This window comes from Bufo gargarizans, chromosome 3, assembly GCF_014858855.1.
Source record: "Bufo gargarizans isolate SCDJY-AF-19 chromosome 3, ASM1485885v1, whole genome shotgun sequence".
Classification (NCBI taxonomy): Eukaryota; Metazoa; Chordata; class Amphibia; order Anura; family Bufonidae; genus Bufo; species Bufo gargarizans.
The window spans coordinates 48,740,437-48,759,888 of NC_058082.1; the positions used below are offsets into that span (position 1 = coordinate 48,740,437).

Consider the following 19,452-nt stretch of genomic DNA (forward strand, 5'->3'; position numbering starts at 1 on the left):
CATAGGACTGCAGGTAACACTGCCACATGATCTACACTAGTGTTATCTGTGGTTTTACATAGGACTGCAGGTAACACTACCACATTTTCAGCACTAGTGTTATCTGTGGGTTTACATAGGACTGCAAGTAACACTACCACATTAGTCTACTTTCACACTGGCTTTTTGGCTTGAGATCCGTTCAGGGATCTCACAAGCGTCCAAAACTGATCAGTTTTGCCCTAATGCATTCTGAATGGATAAGGATCCGCTCAGAATGCATCAGTTTGCCTCCGTTCAGCCTTCCTTCCTCTCTGGAGGCGGACACCAAAACGCTGACAATGCGGAGGCAAACGGATCCGTCCTGACACACAATGTAAGTCAATGGGGACGGATCGGTTTTCTATGACACAATCTGGCACAATAGAAAACTGATCCGTCCCCCATTGACTTTCAATGGTGTTCAAGACGGATCCGTTTTGGCTATTTTACAGATAATACAAACAGATCCGTTCTGAACGGATGCATGCGGTTGTATTATCGGTGACAGATCCACACCAAACGCGAGTGTGAAAGTAGCCTTATCAGCACTAGTGTCATCTGTGGTTTTACATAGGACTGCACATAACACTACCACATTATTAGCACTAGTGTCATCTGTGGTTTTACATAGGACTGCAGGTAACACTACCACATTATCAGCATAGTGTTATCTGTGGTTTTACATAGGACTGCAGGTAACACTACCACATTATTAGCACTAGTGTCATCTGTGGTTTTACATAGGACTGCAGGTAAACACTACCACATTATCAGCATAGTGTCACCTGTGGTTTTACACAGGACTGCAGGTAACTCTACCACATTATTAGCACTAGTGTCATCTGTGCTTTAACATAGGACTGCAGGTAACACTATTACATTTTCTGTACTCAGATAGCCATGACTATGTTATCTGTGAAGTTACATAGGACTGCAGGTGATATCTACTATATTATCTGTACTCAGATAATAGGACATGTTCTATCTTTTAACGGAACGGTAAAACGGAAATACGGAAACGGAATGCATACGGAGTACATTCCATTGAAACGAATGGTTCCGTATACGGAATGCAAAAAACGGCCTGCAAACGGAAAAGAAAAACTGTGTGAAAGGGGCCTAAGGGGGCCCACTGAGACTTTATCGCCCAAGGGCCCACATGAACCTGAAGTCGGCCCTGGGTGGGGGATGGAGGGTGTTGAAGTCTTACCAATCATGTTCAGTGAGGTTATGCCATTTATTTTTGTCTTTCCCAGTAATTAGAAGGTGGCAGCTTAAGGCCTCATGCACACGACCGTTGTTTGGTCCGCATCCAAGCCGCAGTTTTGGCGGCTCGGATGCGGACCCATTCACTTCAATGGGGCTGCAAAAGATGCGGACAGCACTCCGTGTGCTGTCCACACCCGTTGCTCCGTTCCGTGGTCCTGCGCTTTGCGGACAAGAATAGGCAGTTATATTAATGGCTGTCCGCGCCGTTCTGAAAATTGCGGAACGCGCACGGATGACATCCGTGTTTTGCGGATCCGCAATTTGTGGACCGCAAAACACACAACGGTCGTGTGCATAAAGCCAAAGGTAGGGATTTATTTTGACATTGAAAACAAATTATATACATTTTTTATAATATATATTTTTGAAGATGATTTATCTTTACCTTATCACTTCCTCGGTTCAGTACATTTAAAATTGCTCAGACCTCAGTCTATCTGAATATTTTGCCCATTTTTTAACCTTTGGCTTCAGGGATGAGTATTGTGTGACCAATATCATAGAAATGCCTCCTTTATCACATTACAATTCACTATTCAGCTTTTTTTAGACGGTTACAGATTCTGAGAACTTCTAGTTTAGCTCAACCATCAAGAAAATTCTGATAAGGGAAATTGTTGTCTTCCCTCGTGTAGCTATAAATGCAGCTGTACCAGTAACATAGAGGAACACTTCCACTATGAGCATCTTCCAGGTTACGCTGAGTCTTCTCTTACTCTGTATTGTAAATGCCTTGCCAATCATCAGGAACAGACTGCCAGACCAGAGGATCCTCACAACTTACATTCTACGGGATGCAGAGGTATTCACTTAAGGAAATTATATCTCATATCCATGTAATTATTAAAGGGATTCTCCATGTTGGACATCTTTATGTTAGGCCCCATGCACACGACTGTTTCTGTTCTGCGGTCCAAAAATTGCGGATCTGCAAAACACGGATCCAGGCCGAGTGCATGCAGCCATTTTTTTTAACCCCTATAGAAATGCCCTATTGTTGTCCGGAAAAACGGACAAGAATAGGACATGTTCTATCTTTTTTGCAGCCTGGTGGAATGGACAATTGTATGCGGACAGCACATGTAGTGCTGCCCACACCTTTTGCAGCTCATTGAAATAAATTGGTTTGCATCTGATCTGTAAAAAAAAGGGGATCGCGTGCAGAAAGAAAATATAGTTGTGAGCATGGGGCCTTAGAAGGGTCTACAATGAAAGCTAATCATAGGGTGTTTTGCTGTTGGGACCCTAACGGCAAGTGTTCAGTTTTCCTGCAGTGCCTCTACAGGGAAAATGAAGTATTACACTGTTCTCAATGAGATCAACATGTTTTCCTTATGGTATGAAGGTACGAAAGTGCCAGGTCCTCCTATTTTCTAGCTCCTGGATGAGAGATCCCTCTGTTTGCTCAGCAATGTTTTTTCTCAACCTTTTAATAATGTGGTGGGGGTTTGTGCATGGCTTCCCATGCACAAACCCCCACCGATCACAAGAACAGGCACCCCCGCATTGCCCTATGTGAACGGAACAGTGGTGTGCATACATAATCACTTCTATAGGACTGATGGAGATACTGTAGCTGAGTGTGGTACTAGGCAGTCCTATAGAGGTGAGTGGATCGGTGGTCACACATGCACACTACTGCTCCATCCACACAGGGGACTTGTGGAAAGGCGATACATGTTGTTTATGGGGAAAATCCTTTAAGGATATGCTGTATATTTCCATTGGTTTTCTTGTTAAAGAGGACCTTTCACCAGGATACATGTATTGAAATAGTTATATTACCTTACAGTGCGGCCCCCAGTGATGTCTTTCCGCTTTTTTTTTTCTTCAAAGGACCCCCCCCTTTCGTCCGCTGTGGCCCCGTTTCTTTTGCCGCCTCATATGCTAATGGGGCGATTCGGTTCAACTAGGCGGGGACCTGAATTTGTCCTGGGCGCGGTTATCTTCTCCCTGGCTGCGAGCACATCTAATCAGAACGCCCCACTCTTAGCCAGGGAGAAGATGCTCAAGTTCTAGGAGCTGCAATTCTCGCGCCTAGTTGAGCCGAATCGCCTCCTTAGCATATGAGGTGCCAAAATAAACGACGATATGAGGTGCCACAGCGGACGAAAGGGAGGGTCCTTTCAGATTTACAGAAGACAGGGCAACACAAATAGATGGTGCCAATACAAGTTGGCAGGGACAGCAGTACCACAGTGCAGCACAAAATACTTCCCCAGAAGCTTTTGTAATACTCCAGAGTGGTATTACCATTCCTACATCCTGCTACTGTCTCTAATGGGCTAACAATAATGTCATCTTTGTATTTATTCCAGGTCCATTACACTGTGTATTTCTATTATTGCTATGTAACTGTTATTTGTTGTATTATATGTTATATGCCGGGTTCACCAGCAGGTGGCAGCGTATATGGCAGAGATCTTTAGATCGAATGGAACTTACCATTCCATTCTCTCCCTTTTGGGCAGAAGTGGGCTAGTCCCGTTTCATACTAAGGGAGGGCTGCAGGAAGTTTTCAGTCAGTCTGAGTTCAGTCTAGTCTTGAGTTGGAAAAAGTGGAGGGTCACCCTGACTCCTTACAGATTTACAGACAGTCACAAGGGGGTCAACAGCCAAAGGCACCCCACTCTGGAGGTACCAGACCAGCCCTAAAGTCCAGCAACCAGACTAAAGCTTAGTTTAGCATAGCAGAAAGATAAAGCAGAATATTTAAGTTTGCCTGCCAGTTTATGCCAAAACCTGCTGGAACCAAGAGACACATCACTTCTTGTGTGGATGCAAGTTGATTCAAGTAAAGCTGTTGAACTTATAAAATTCTGGATTCGACTATTTCTCCACTTCCACCATTACTCTTCCCTTTATTGCTTGGGGGGCGATGGTATCCAGGTAGGAGCACCGTGAGACACACAGAAAATTATTGAGGCACCATACCACTCAGCATTCTGATAAACGTGGGACACGATCGGCCCTGGGGGGCGCACGTTGCATTTGTCCCTCTTTGGTAGCCATTGATAGCTGCCATATTCTGTACTCCTCCTTCCCTAATTGTCTCTAATTAAGGTATGGAGCAGTGGGCTTCGAGGGTGAAATACAGCCACAGTACCAAGCCAACCCTACCTTTAGCATTCTGCCTGGACTTCCTCTAATGATGACCCCTATAGTGCCCCAGGTAGTATGTATCCAGCCAGCAGCAGTGAGGAGGGTTTTGGTGGTCCTATAGGCATCGACCTACCGGGAAAATTCCCTGTAATGTCTATGGCCAATCCACCCCTGATGGGAGATCAGTCGAGAAGCTAGAACATGATTTACCAAAATGTATCAGTAATTTCTTATAGATTTACAGGACATCCAATGAAATGGAAAGGTAGCCGTGCATCTGATATCAATTATTGAGATACCTGCTAAAATACCCTTTATATCCAAATACAAATTATGATGCACCCTACATTTGTTAAATACTATAAGCAGAGATATAGAAAAGATGAAGGACACCCAGAGGATACAATCACACACAAGGGACTTACTGATCGCCTCTTGAACTGGGCACATGAGGTCACAGAAGACCAGAATGAGCTGAGATGTGGCGTTCCTGACATCGCAGAATATGCCATCATAGAAAAGGATTTAAAATGGGCGTCCGCCATCATAACATATAGGTAAGGTCATATAATAATTTTTATACAGTCAAGCAAATTTCTGACTTTCCTCCACAGTGGGGCTTAGAGTAACCAATGTATATGCATTTTGTTAAGATTTGGTCCTCAATATTAGATTTTGACTGTGTGCTGACCAACCATAAACAAGGACACAGTCTGAATGATTGTGTAAACTCTAAATAATCTCAGGAATTTGATTAAGATTTATGTTTTTTTCTTCTGTGACATATATTGTATGATATGATATAGCACACTGTAATTATTCTGCGATCCTCACATGATGATGGCTTTTGCACTGTGAAGGATAGTTATCTACACCCCAGATCTGCCACCAGCTGATGTGGATCGGAACATACGAGAAGCCTCTAAAGTGTGGAGCAAGGTGACCCCGCTCCAATTTATACAGCTTCGTAGTGGAGATGCTGACTTGATGATCTTCTTTGCTGACAAAGGTAAACCGTTTGTGTAAATGTGCAGAATGATTCCTGTAAATGTACAGTATATTAATAATGAGAGCATGTGCTTTATCCATCTCCAGAACATGGGGATTTCTTCCCTTTCGATGGTCCTAGAGGAGTGCTGGCTCACGCCTTTCCTCCTGGTGAGCACTTGGGTGGCGATGTTCATTTTGATGATGATGAAACATGGACAGTGGATTCAGAAGGTATGCAGTACGCAGCCCTGCAGGGTGAGCGAATGTGAGGTCACAGGGGTAGTTACTAAACCGAGGGTGCTCTTGGTACTCACAGTTTTTATATACCCTGGGCAGGCATACAGCAGTGATGGAGAGGCTGGAACATGGATCCTCTGGGGCACTCTCTATGTATAGGGACCAGGCCGGGTGGTAGGTGAGGTGCCCTGGGTGTTGCAGGTTTAGTGTGCCGGTGGCAAGATCCCTTCACGTTTGTGACGGCAGTGTCGGTAACGGTGGCACACCGATTTGTTGTAGGAATAATTGAGGAACACAAGTTGTAGTGAACCAGAACTTCCTTTTACTGAACAGTTCAACTATATACAGTCTTTAGTTAGTTCCACATGTAAACAGGTGGTAACAGGCAGGCTTGATATAAAAACGGCAGGCAAAGTCCTTGCAAGATACTCAGAGGGAATAACACTTACAGATCAGGCTGTATTTTCCTCAGATCCTGTCTGGCTTTCTCCAAGGCCCGTATGCCCTATTGCTGGCTTTATTCTTGGGTAGGGAAACCTTCTTCTGGTATACTCTCTATTTGGCTGGATACAACTTGGCTCTGCACTGTACTTTTAGAGGAACTTCAGGAGGCAACTTCTTCCCCTGGATGCAAGCTAGAACCCTGGACTATCTAGCTGCATGTTAGAAGCTGCACTTCAGCTAACCTCTAGCTAAAGTGTCCACTGGCTTCTAACTAAAACACTCCTTCACTCCCCTCTCCTTAACTGGACCTGACAATATATACTAGGGCAGTGATGGCGAACCTATGGCACGGGTGCCAGAGGCGGCACTCGGAGTCCTCTCTGTGAGCACCCACGTCCTGGAAAAAGTCTATGGTTAGACTCTTCCTGCCATTCATCAGCGCAGGGCGCACTATGAACAGCACGGGCAGTGCATTGAATGTAGGCAGGCTATTATATCTAAATGATAAAATACATGGAAGATATACTGTATTGGACTGTAGTATTCAGGGTAAATTGCTGTGTTGGGTTACAGTTTGGGCACTCGATCTCTAAAAGGTTCACCATCACTGTACTAGGGGGTTCCCTAGCTCCCTCTACTGCCTAGGAGGAGGAACTACCCCTAACAGGCCTGGTACAGGAGACAACAGGAAAATACACACTATAATGCAATACAAAATACTGTATAAAATACAATGACCCTGTTCCACAAAAGGTGGGAAACAACGTGGCCCAATTGACCCTTGTGTAGTGCCCACATTTACCTAGTGGGACACTACAGGTACAAGTTTCATTTTTGCCAACTTACACGCAGAGGAGTAATTTAAAGGGCATTTGTCATCTGTTCTGTACTTATGACACTGGCTGACCTGTTACATGTGCACTTGGCAGCTGAAGGCATCTGTGTTGGTCCCATGTTCATATGTGCCTCTCCACTTTGATTGACAGGACCAGACAGTGAACACTTGATCACGCCTGTCCCTGTCAATCAAAGTGGAGAGGGCGTCACAGTTGCAGAGAGAGCAGGGCCTCTAGGTGTAATGGCAACGCCCATGTTGCTCCTAGAGGCGCATTTGCATATATTAAAACATAATTTTTCTCAGCAATGCGGGCACATATGAACATGGGACCAACACAGGTGCCTTCAGCTGCCAGGAGCACATGTACCAGGTCAGCCAGTGTCATAGGTACAAATCTGCCGACAGATGCCCTTTAAAACTCCTGGGCCCTAAAGCAAGTTTTTAAACAGCCCCCTCCCCCTCCTGCCATGTGTGATTTTTATTATTGGTCTCTTCTTATGTAGCAGAGGGACCTTCAGGCCCCTTCAGGCATTATGAACTGGTTTGTCTGGTGCCTCTGCACCCCCTATAGATACTCCCTAGCTTATACATATTAGAAGTATTCCTTTATCAACTACATGGAAATATTTCCAAGTGGTGCTCACTATACAATAACTTGTGTTGAGTTACTTGCCATTTTATCTGGGGTTTTTTATAGCCAAATATATTATTGAGACTGAGGTTTTTCCTTCTTATTCCATTACAAGGGCAACCATGGGTTGGTAGATTTGGATCGTGCCCACAATGCAGGAGGCAATATGCCCTCCCTTCAAGTGTCTACATATGCACTACATCTCATGTTTTTACATTAGGCACTTTAGAGGCTAGAGATAGTATACTTGTAATAGTTCTAAATGTCTAGATTGGTTTGGAGTTAATATCTAATATTTCTGGGGTCTAGGCTGGTGAAGGGCTTTATTGGGTTTAGCTCTCTGGTAGTTATGGGTAACCATTCAATAGCCCTTGAAATCCTGGGTGGGTTAGATGTTTATTCATAATATTGCTGGGAGTTTTGGATGGTAAAAAGTTTAGAGCTAAAATTTCCATATAATTTCACGTTATTATAGGTGTTTTCCCAGATTTTTGAATATTGGCAGAGAGCAAGGAGCAGTATATAATAAAGAAAAAAACCTTACTCACGTTTTAAGTGTCCCACCGCTCTGATTGCCACTGGAGCTGCTTATCCCGGCCCAGGTAAAGACCAGTACAGAACATGTAGTACCATACAGGGAGAGGCACTGTGAGACAGCCAATAATACCGGAAGCGAGCAGTTCTTTGGAGGAAACCCACCAACATAACAGAGTTGAAGTTGTTTTATGCAGGACTAATTACCAGGACTGTTACCGAAAGCTTTTAGTTGCAGCTATTCCTGCACAAGGAGGTCACGCCAGATACTGAAATCAAAGGTTGACATACTTTTGCTACTCACAGACATGGTATTGGATCATTTTTGTTGTAAATAAATGACCAAGTCTAATATTTTTGACTCATTTGTTTGCTTTGGTTATCTTTATCTACTTTTAGGACTTGTGTGAAATTCTGATGTAGCTTTATGTCAAAATTATGCAGAAATATAGAAAATTCTGAAGGGTTCACAAACTTTTAAGCACCATTGTACATCCTGCAGACAGTAACTGAGATGTCTACACGGACTTTAGAAAGAACGCCCTTCCACCTGACATGAGATGGCTGGAATGACAGTGGTGTGGCAACCTCCTGTAGTCCATGCAGACATTAGTGTGGCCACATGTGGACTGAAAGAGTATGGGAGTCATCGGTTTGTCACTTTCCTAGGTTATATTTGCCCATTAATTCCATTTTGTATGAAATATTCTTGATTATAGTCACCTTCTCCATAGGGTATAATGGAGAATGTTTCAGTGTCTTGATGGCTTCATGATGCGTACCCATGTTCAACGTCAACAGTTTAAAGACATCTTCGGATCATCCGAGAAACCTAAATGTTACCTACTTCCCAATGAGTCACCCCCATCATATTTCAACCCTATGTATATCAGAACTTGCACTTTGTATGTAACATTTCTTTACCTCCTCCTTGCAGACTGTAACTTGTTCTCAGTGGCTGTACATGAATTTGGACACACAATGGGACTGGCACACTCCAGCAATCCTTATGCTCTTATGTACCCCATCTACAATTACTTGACTTCAGAAAACTTCACCCTTCCAGCCGATGATATCCTGGGCATACAGGAACTGTATGGTAAAGGTGACATTTATGTGTATTCCCTATTCCCATTCCCGATAATTGCCTGCTCTCCAGTGGAGGTGAGAGCTGCAGTTACATGCAGCAATCATCTCCTCTGTATAGGGATGGGTGATCACTACTCTGATCGCTTATCCACATAAAGATTCATTGTTGCTGGGTAACAGATCCCTGTCCACAGGACAATCCTCTGCCCAGAAATGATGATTTTGGTTTTCACATCAAAGATTCTTTCATCTGAATAACAAGCATTTACTCATTCATTGAGTGATCGACAGCTCCTTTACACAGGGCAATTATTAGGAACAAGCATTCCTAGGAGCACCCCTTCCTGTTAATTGCCCCGCTCATTGGCACATGTAAAGGGACCTTAAGCAGGGTTGCTTAGATCAAAGATTATTAAAGCTTATTCATTTTGTTTTCCTTAGGGTCCATTGACACTTCCGCAACTGTTTTGCGTTCCGCAAAACACGGACACCAGCCATGTGCGTTTCGCATTTTGCGGACCGCACATGGCCGACACTATAATAGAAATGCCTTTTCTTGTCCGTGTGTGCGGACAAGAATAGGACATGTTCTAATTTTTGCGGGGCGGCGGAACGGAAGTGCGGATGCGGACAGCACACAGTGTGCTGTCCGCATCTTTTGCGCCCCACATTGAAAATGAATGGGTCCGCACCCGTTCCGCAAAATTGCGAACAGATACAGACCCATTATGCGGACGTGTGAATGGATCCTTATTGGAAAATCACTCAAATAAAGTGGCTAAATGGGAGGAAATGCTCAAAACCCCAAATCCCATTTAGGCCACTTTAGTATAGTGATTTTTCTTTATATGTATGGAATGTGCCATTGCGCAATGCTGGTAACATTCTAGTGCGCCTGGCAGCCTGTGTCACAGGGCCTGTTATAGGTGAGGCTTGCAGCCCTATTCCTTCTCCCACTGCATGAGTGATCTCACTATGGAGGTATGTGGGAGCTTGGCTGTGAGTTAGATCTTAGCACCATTCAGACCGTGTTCACACACCATAGGTAGTCTAGTAGTAGGACCCATGCCACACTCAAATACCTTGACGGGGGTGCAAAAGGGCTCCGATGTGTTCCTGACAGGAATACATTGGCTAAAGTCTCAGTTTTTAACATCAGCCTGAGGGATTAGCCAGTATTGTTGTACTCTTTATATGAACCATTGATTGGGCAACTAGTGTGAATGAGTCTTCCTAGAAACGCTCGTTCCTGATAATTGCTCTGTGTAAAGGTGCTGCCGATCACCCGATGAACAAGAAAGTGCTCATTCATAAAGTGAAGGTATGGCTGTTGCCATTACCTAAATCTTCTTTTGTGGGCAGCAGATCATGCTGTGTTAACATGGATCTGCTTCCCAGAAAGAAGAACATGTATAGGGATGAGCAATAGTGGTAGTGATTGCTTCTCTCTATACCGAGGAGGTGATTACTGTATGTAAATGCAGCTCTCCCCTCCTCTGGTGAGCAGGCAATTATTGTGAACATATAAGGCTAATTTTGCCTATGTACCTAGCTCAACACCTGTCCCAGAAAAGGGCTGTCCACTTTGGGCAATCAATTTTTGTTACAAGGGTTCCCCAATGATAAGCAGATTGTGGATGTGGATCTGTTATGCCACTAGTACAAATTTGGCTTGGGGCTACTCCTAAGTGCTTTTTTAAGTGCCCCCCGGTACTCTCTCTTTAATGCCTATACAGAGATCTGGACTTTGCTGCAGGTAAACTACCAGGCTGCCACCTCTTGGAGTAGTCTCCATTCAAGTGACTGATGACCTAGAGGGTCAAGACACATCTGTGTAGAGCAAAACTGTAGTCAGGGACAGGCTGAGGTCATGCCAGTCAGAGTATGTGCAGTCCAATAAACAATCTCAGATCAAGGCAGGCAGCTCAGTGTCAGTACAGAGATGAGGCAGAGGTCAGGTCAGGCAGCAAAGAGTCAAATCCGGAAACCAGGCAGAAATCAGTACATGGGTAGACAAACATAGACTAGCATTACACAGTTGTCATTGAAATTAATGGATTGTGTATGTAATGTTCATATGTGTGAGTTGCTCACTTATAGTTGCCCTTCTCTCAGGCTAATAGATGATCATCCTGAACGGGGACCCCCTGTGCTAACTCAGAATATGTAGAAAATGGGTTTATTAAACCAAACAACCCTAATGGTATATTGGTGATAGTGTATGCTCCCCTGCTTCTCCTTATCTGTACTTTGGTTTCAGGTTCCAGACCTTCAAGTGTTATAACTCCCACAATCTGCAGCCAGGAGGTTCCGATTGATGCCATGGCACATTGGGAAGAAGGCATCATTATATTTAAAGACAGGTATGACATGTTGTAACCTTCTTGCTATTATTTTTTTCAAGACCATCCAAACCAATGTAAGGTTGACAGAAGAGGTAGTTGACCTTAAATGGGTTGTCCAGGATTTTGATATTGATGGCCGATTCATAGGATAGGCCATCAATATAATTGGCATGGGTTTGACACTTCGCACGTCCATTATTCAGCTGTTACCTTGCAGCATCGGTCCCAGAAGTTGGCTCCAGAACTACACAGCTAGCAGAGATGGTAACTGCAGCACAACTCCCATTGAAGTGAACGGTAATCGGCCCTGTCCACTACAAAATGGATTGAGCTGTGTAGTTCCGGCCCTGGATCAACCTGGTAATAGCTGATCGGCAGGGATGCAAGGAATTGGACCCCAACAATATCATATTGATGGCCTATCATAAGAATAGGCCACCAATATCAAAATCTAGGACATGGAGCCTCCCTTTTTAATGCATATTGAGGTAATGGATGGAGGCATTCTAACCAGGACCTAGCAACGAATAGTCGTGAACTGCATCAAGTGTAAGTCTATTAATATCAGTAGTAGCCCACTGGTTTGTCACGTGTAAGGGCACTACAGGAAAAAGTGTCATTCCCTTAATTATTAACCCCCCCCCCCCCCCTCCCCAGCAAAACTCCCATGTGATCAGCTTTGTATGTTCTATTCTAGTATGACTTTGTTTTACTGTATATTTTCTGGTAGACATGTGTGGTATCACCATCCAATGTTGCCTGAACATAAGGCGATCCTAACAACTTCACTGTGGGAAGACGTTCCTGATTTCATAGATGCCGCCTATAATTACCCAGAAAAAGATAACATTTTGTTATTTAAAGGTGAGTGTAGGTTTGCAACCAATATAATTAATGGGGTTGTCCATGAGTAGAAAAGGGGTCTGCAGTTTTTTCTGAACAACACAACAACCCAACAGGTCAACTACATTTAAGTGAGTGGTACTGAGCTTCAATACAAGACACAGCGTATAGACAGCAGTGATCCTGTTTCTGGAAAGAAAAAATAAATTATTTTCTAATTCTGGACAACCCCTTTAACCACCTCCGGACCGCCTAACGCAGATGTGCGGTCCGGAGGTGGCAGCCCTGCGCAGAGTCACGCATATACGCGTCATCTCGCGAGGGCCGGGATTTCCTGTGAACGCGCGCACACAGGCGCGCGCGCTCACAGGAACGGAAGGTAAGCGAGTGGATCTCCAGCCTGCCAGCGGCGATCGCTCGCTGGCAGGCTGGAGATCCGAATTTTTTAACCCCTAACAGGTATATTAGACGCTGTTTTCATAACAGCGTCTAATATACCTCCTACCTGGTCCTCTGGTGGTCCCTTTTGTTAGGATCGACCACCAGAGGACTCAGGTAGGTCAGTACAGTCGCACCAAACACCACACTACACTACACCCCCCCCCCGTCACTTATTAACCCCTTATAAACCCCTGATCACCCATGATCACCCCATATAAACTCCCTGATCACCCCCCTGTCATTGATCACCGCCCTGTCATTGATCACCCCCCCTGTCAGGCTCCGTTCAGACGTCCGTATGATTTTTATGGATCCACGGATACATGGATCGGATCCGCAAAAAGCATACGGACGTCTGAATGGAGCCTTACAGGGGGGTGATCAATGACAGGCGGGTGATCACCCATATACACTCCCTGATCACCCCCTGTCATTGATCACCCCCCTGTCATTGATCACTCCCCTGTAAGGCTCCATTCAGACGTCCGCATGATTTTTACGGATCCATGGATACATGGATCGGATCCGCAAAACACATGCGGACGTCTGAATGGAGCCTTACAGGGGGTGATCAATGACAGGCGGGTGATCACCCATATACACTCCCTGATCACCCCCCTGTCATTGATAACCCCCCTGTAAGGCTCCATTCAGACGTTCGCATGCGTTTTGTGGATCCGATCCATGTATCCATGGATCCGTAAAAAATCATGCGGATGTCTGAATGGAGCCTTACAGGGGGGGTGATCAGTGACAGGGGGGTGATCACCCTGATTACCCTGATCACCCCCTGTCATTGATAACCCCCCTGTAAGGCTCCATTCAGACGTCCGCATGCGTTTTGTGGATCCATGTATCCATGGATCCGTAAAAAATCATGCGGATGTCTGAATGGAGCCTTACAGGGGGGGTGATCAGTGACAGGGGGGTGATCACCCTGATTACCCTGATCACCCCCTGTCATTGATAACCCCCCTGTAAGGCTCCATTCAGACGTCCACATGCGTTTTGTGGATCCGATCCATGTATCCATGGATCTGTAAAAAATCATGCGGATGTCTGAATAGAGCCTTACAGGGGGGGTGATCAGTGACAGGGGGGTGATCACCCTGATTACCCTGATCACCCCCTGTCATTGATAACCCCCCTGTAAGGCTCCATTCAGACGTCCGCATGCGTTTTGTGGATCCGATCCATGTATCCATGGATCCGTAAAAAATCATGCGGATGTCTGAATGGAGCCTTACAGGGGGGGTGATCAGTGACAGGGGGGTGATCACCCTGATAACCCTGATCACCCCCTGTCATTGATAACCCCCCTGTAAGGCTCCATTCAGACGTCCACATGCGTTTTGTGGATCCGATCCATGTATCCATGGATCCGTAAAAAATCATGCGGATGTCTGAATGGAGCCTTACAGGGGGGGTGATCAGTGACAGGGGGGTGATCACCCTGATTACCCTGATCACCCCCTGTCATTGATAACCCCCCTGTAAGGCTCCATTCAGACGTCCACATGCGTTTTGTGGATCCGTAAAAAATCATGCGGATGTCTGAATGGAGCCTTACAGGGGGGGTGATCAATGACAGGGGGGTGATCAGGGAGTCTATATGGGTGATCACCCCCCTGTCATTGATCACCACCCCTGTCATTGATCACCCCCCCCCTGGTAAGGCTCCATTCAGACATTTTTTTTGGCACAAGTTAGCGGAAATTTTTTGTTTGTTTTTGTTTTTTCTTACAAAGTCTCATATTCTACTAACTTGTGTCAAAAAATAAAATCTCACATGAACTCGCCATACCCCTTACGGAATCCAAATGCGTAAACATTTTTAGACATTTATATTCCAGACTTCTTCTCACGCTTTAGGGCCCCTAAAAAGCCAGGGCAGTATAAATACCCCACATGTGACCCCATTTCGGAAAGAAGACACCCCAAGGTATTCCGTGAGGGGCATATTGAGTCCATGAAAGATTGAAATTTTTGTCCTAAGTTAGCGGAAAGTGAGACTTTGTGAGAAAAAAACTAAAAAAATCAATATCCGCTAACTTATGCAAAAAAAAAAAAAATTTCTAGGAACTCGCCAGGCCCCTCATTGAATACCTTGGGGTGTCTTCTTTCCAAAGTGGGGTCACATGTGGGGTATTTATACTGCCCTGGCTTTTTAGGGGCCCGAAAGTGTGAGAAGAAGTCTGGGATCCAAATGTCTAAAAATGCCCTCCTAAAAGGAATTTGGGCACCTTTGCGCATCTAGGCTGCAAAAAAGTGTCACACATGTGGTATCGCTGTACTCAGGAGAAGTTGGGGAATGTGTTTTGGGGTGTCATTTTACATATACCCATGCTGGGTGAGAAAAATATCTTGGTCAAATGCCAACTTTGTATAAAAAAATGGGAAAAGTTGTCTTTTGCCAAGATATTTCTCTCACCCAGCATGGGTATATGTAAAATGACCCCCCAAAACACATTGCCCAACTTCTCCTGAGTACGGCGATACCACATGTGTGACACTTTTTTGCAGCCAAGGTGGGCAAAGGGGCACATATTCCAAAGTGCACCTTTCGGATTTCGCAGGCCATTTTTTACACATTTTGATTGCAAGGTACTTCTTACACATTTGGGCCCCTAAATTGCCAGGGCAGTATAACTACGCCACAAGTGACCCCATTTTGGAAAGAAGACACCCCAAGGTATTCCGTGAGGGGCACGGCGAGTTCCTAGAATTTTTTATTTTTTGTCACAAGTTAGCGGAAAATGATGATTTTTCTTTTTTTTTTCTTTTTTCCTTACAAAGTCTCATATTCCACTAACTTGCGACAAAAAATAAAAAATTCTAGGAACTCGCCATGCCCCTCACGGAATACCTTAGGGTGTCTTCTTTCCAAAATGGGGTCACTTGTGGCGTAGTTATACTGCCCTGGCAATTTAGGGGCCCAAATGTGTGAGAAGAACTTTGCAATCAAAATGTGTAAAAAATGACCGGTGAAATCCGAAAGGTGCAGTTTGGAATATGTGCCCCTTTGCCCACCTTGGCAGCAAAAAAGTGTGACACATCTGGTATCGCCGTACTCAGGAGAAGTTGGGCAATGTGTTTTGGGGTGTCATTTTACATATACCCATGCTGGGTGAGAAAAATATCTTGGTCAAATGCCAACTTTGTATAAAAAAATGGGAAAAGTTGTCTTTTGCCAAGATATTTCTCTCACCCAGCATGGGTATATGTAAAATGACACCCCAAAACACATTCCCCAACTTCTCCTGAGTACGGCGATACCAGATGTGTGACACTTTTTTGATGCCAAGGTGGGCAAAGGGGCACATATTCCAAAGTGCACCTTTTGGATTTCACCGGTCATTTTTTACACATTTTGATTGCAAAGTTCTTCTCACACATTTGGGCCCCTAAATTGCCAGGGCAGTATAACTACCCCACAAGTGACCCCATTTTGGAAAGAAGACACCCCAAGGTATTCTGTGAGGGGCATGGTGAGTTCCTAGAATTTTTTATTTTTTGTCGCAAGTTAGTGGAATATGAGACTTTGTAAGAAAAAATAAAAAAAATAAAATCATCATCATTTTCCGCTAACTTGTGACAAAAAATAAAAAGTTCTATGAACTTACTATGCCCATCAGCGAATACCTTAGGGTGTCTACTTTCCGAAATGGGGTCATTTGTGGGGGTTTTCTACTGTTTGGGCATTGTAGAACCTCAGGAATCATGACAGGTGCTCAGAAAATCAGAGCTGTTTCAAAAAGCGGAAATTCACATTTTTGTTTGCCCAAACATTTTTTTTTTATCAAAGACATGTAGAACAATAAATTTGGCGAAAAATTTATATATGGATGTCGTTTGTTTTGCAAAACTTTACAGCTGAAAGTGAAAAATGTCATTTTTTTGCAAAAAAATCGTTACAAAAAAAGTAAAAATGTCAGCAGCAATAAAATACCACCAAATGAAAGCTCCATTAGTGAGAAGAAAAGGAGGTAAAATTCATTTCGGTGGTAAGTTGCATGACCGAGCGATAAACGGTGAAAGGAGTGTAGTGCCGAAGTGTAAAAAGTGCTCTGGTCATGAAGGGGGTTTCACCTAGCGGGGCTGAAGTGGTTAAACCAGACATGGATTGATATTGGTGTCTTATATCCTTATGGAACCTATAACCTATGAACCATGACCTACCTTTAGGGAGACAGTTCTGGTCTGTCAATGGATCCAATCTGAAAGTTGAAGGACCTGGAGATATTGGTGACTTTGGCTTCCCTGGGTCTGTGATGAGAATAGATGCTGCTGTCCACGATGGAGAGAAAGGAAAAACCTTCTTTTTTACAGGAGACCTGTGTTGGAGGTATGTTGTGCCAGTAGGAATTCAATTTGCTTGTTACATTGCTTATGCCTATTGCCTCTCTTAACCACAGTTGTGAAATACATGTCAATAACAAAGAACTAGCTCTTACTACACATTATATTTCTTATTACATTTTATGATATATCTAAACAGAACTTCTAAATTCCACCCAAAAAACTCAGCCTTCTGGACTGAAAAAATGCTAACTCGACGTCACCTCAGGCTCATGGACCTTCTTTCAACAGGTCTAAAAAGCGCAGACCTCTTTTTCGGCCCTTTCGGAGTTCCTCCAGCCCAAAGCGGCCAGCCGACAAATCTGACCCAGAGCGGAAGCGCAAGCCATATTTTAAGCCTCGCCTTCCCTGGCGTTCTCGCCAGCAGGGACCCAAGCCCTATACCCCCAAGTCCTCCTCTGCATGACATGTGGTCTCTGGCGCCCCCCAATCGAGTGTTAGGTCATCTTCATCTGTTCCAGCATGTCTGGCTAGCTTACATCTCGGATACCTGAGTACGAGAAGTCATCTCAGAGGGTTACAAACTGGAGGTCTGGTCCCCACCTCCGCCCCGGTTTTTTCGCTCATCCCCCCCTGACCTCTCCCTCCGCTTGCCATTCCTTTTTTCAGGCTATTCTCACCCTTCTGCGGCAGGGAGTGATTGTTCCGGTTCTGCTTCAAGACCGTTTTCACGGATTCTATTCCAATCTCTTTGTGGTCCCCAAAAAGGAGGGTACGGTCCGTCCCATCCTAGACCTCAAAGTCCTCAACCGCTTCCTTTGGCTCCGCCGTTTCCGGATGGAGTCCCTGCGATCGGTCATTGCACACATGGACCCGGGGGAGTACCTGTCCTCAATAGACATCAAGGACGCTTACCTCCATGTTCCCATCTGCGTCAGTCACCAGAAATATCTTCGGTTCGCAGTGGGACCTTTTAATTACCAGTTTGTGGTCCTCCCGTTCGGTCTTGCCACAGCTCCCAGGGTCTTAACCAAGCTTCTGGCCTCAGTCATGGCTCTGTTTCATGCCAGGGGGATAGTGGCGATTCCGTACTTGGACGATATCCTGATCAAGGGTCCGTCATTCCAGACAACGGTGGACAGCCTATACATTGTCCGGGACACCCTGGAACGCTTCGGGTGGGTTCTAAACCTTTCAAAGTCATGTCTTCACCCATCTCGACAGCTGATGTTTCTGGGCATGCTGTTTGACACCGATCGGGCCAAGATATTCTTGCTCCCGGACAAACTCTCCACACTTCGTCGTCAGATCCTCTCCTTGTTGCGGGCTCAGCCTCTTCTCATTTGCCAGTGCATGAGGGCTCTGGGCTACATGGTATCTTGCTTCGAAGCAGTCAGTGCCCTATGCACAGTTACATACCAGGGCTCTTCAGCAGCACCTTCTGAACATTTGGGGTCGTTCCCCAGCTTCCCTGGATCAAATCATTCGTCTCCCTGCCCCGACGCGCCGAGACCTTCGGTGATAGTTGAAGTCTCCGATGCTGACATTGGGCCGCTCCTTCCTTCCCCTCCACTGAATAGTGTTGACAACGGACGCCAGTCTCCGGGGCTGGTGGGGAGTTCTGGACAATCTCTCGGTCCAGGGCACCTGGTCCCGCAAGGAACGCTTCCTTCCGATCAATTTTCTAGAATTGCGGGCGATTCGTCTCTCTCTGGTTCAATGGTTGGTTCGTCTCCGTGGGTGTCCAGTTCGGGTTCAATCCGACAACTACACGGCAGTCGCATATCTAAATCACCAGGTCGGCACCCGGAGCCCCGCAGCCATGTCGGAAGCAGCGCTTATCCTCTCCTAGGCGGAGAACCATGTTCCAGCTCTGTCAGCAGTTCATATCCCCTGGCGTCAACAACCGCAAGGTAGAGAACTTTGTCACGAGGTCCAAGGATCCTCTGACTCGGGCGTCAGACGCCCTTGTGATCCTGTGGACGCAGTTTATGTTTCCTTACGTGTTCCCTCCTCTTCCACTCATTCCACGTCTTCTCCGGAAAATCAGGTCCGAAGGTCTGCCCATCATTCTCGTGACCCCGGACTGGCCACGCAGAGTATGGCACGCATCCCTAGTCTCCCTCCTTGCCCATGAACCCTGGCGTCTTCCCCTTCGGCAGGACCTCTTGTCGCAAGGACAGATCTTCCACCCGAATTTAGGGTCGCTACAATTAACGGCATGGCTATTGAAGCCGCCGTACTAAGGGCTCTGAGTTTCTCGGATGCTGTTCTCCAGGCCATGATTCGGGCTAGGAAGCCGTCGTCCTTCCAGATCTATCACTGTACCTGGAAGTTCTACTTTAGTTGGTGCGAACGCCACCAGTTGT

General features: G+C 45.4%; 1 protein-coding gene across 1 annotated transcript; it reads left to right on the forward strand.

Annotated features, from left to right (window-relative positions):
- Nucleotides 1-1,969: 1,969 nt before the first annotated feature.
- On the forward strand, nucleotides 1,970-17,549 carry LOC122931358 (collagenase 3-like). The gene is made up of 9 exons (XM_044285422.1): nucleotides 1,970-2,092; nucleotides 4,759-4,949; nucleotides 5,253-5,401; nucleotides 5,488-5,613; nucleotides 9,004-9,171; nucleotides 11,416-11,518; nucleotides 12,231-12,364; nucleotides 16,970-17,129; nucleotides 17,375-17,549. Exons 1-9 carry the CDS (start codon nucleotides 1,970-1,972, stop codon nucleotides 17,547-17,549), a joined length of 1,329 nt encoding a protein of 442 aa, XP_044141357.1.
- Nucleotides 17,550-19,452: the final 1,903 nt, after the last annotated feature.

Coding starts and splice junctions, on each gene's coding strand:
- LOC122931358 (XM_044285422.1), top strand. CDS start 1,970: ATGAGCATCTTCCAGGTTACGCTGAGTCTTCTCTTACTCTGTATTGTA. Junction 5,402..5,487: donor GATCTTCTTTGCTGACAAAG/GTAAACCGTTTG, acceptor ATCCATCTCCAG/AACATGGGGATTTCTTCCCT. Junction 12,365..16,969: donor TAACATTTTGTTATTTAAAG/GTGAGTGTAGGT, acceptor ACCTACCTTTAG/GGAGACAGTTCTGGTCTGTC.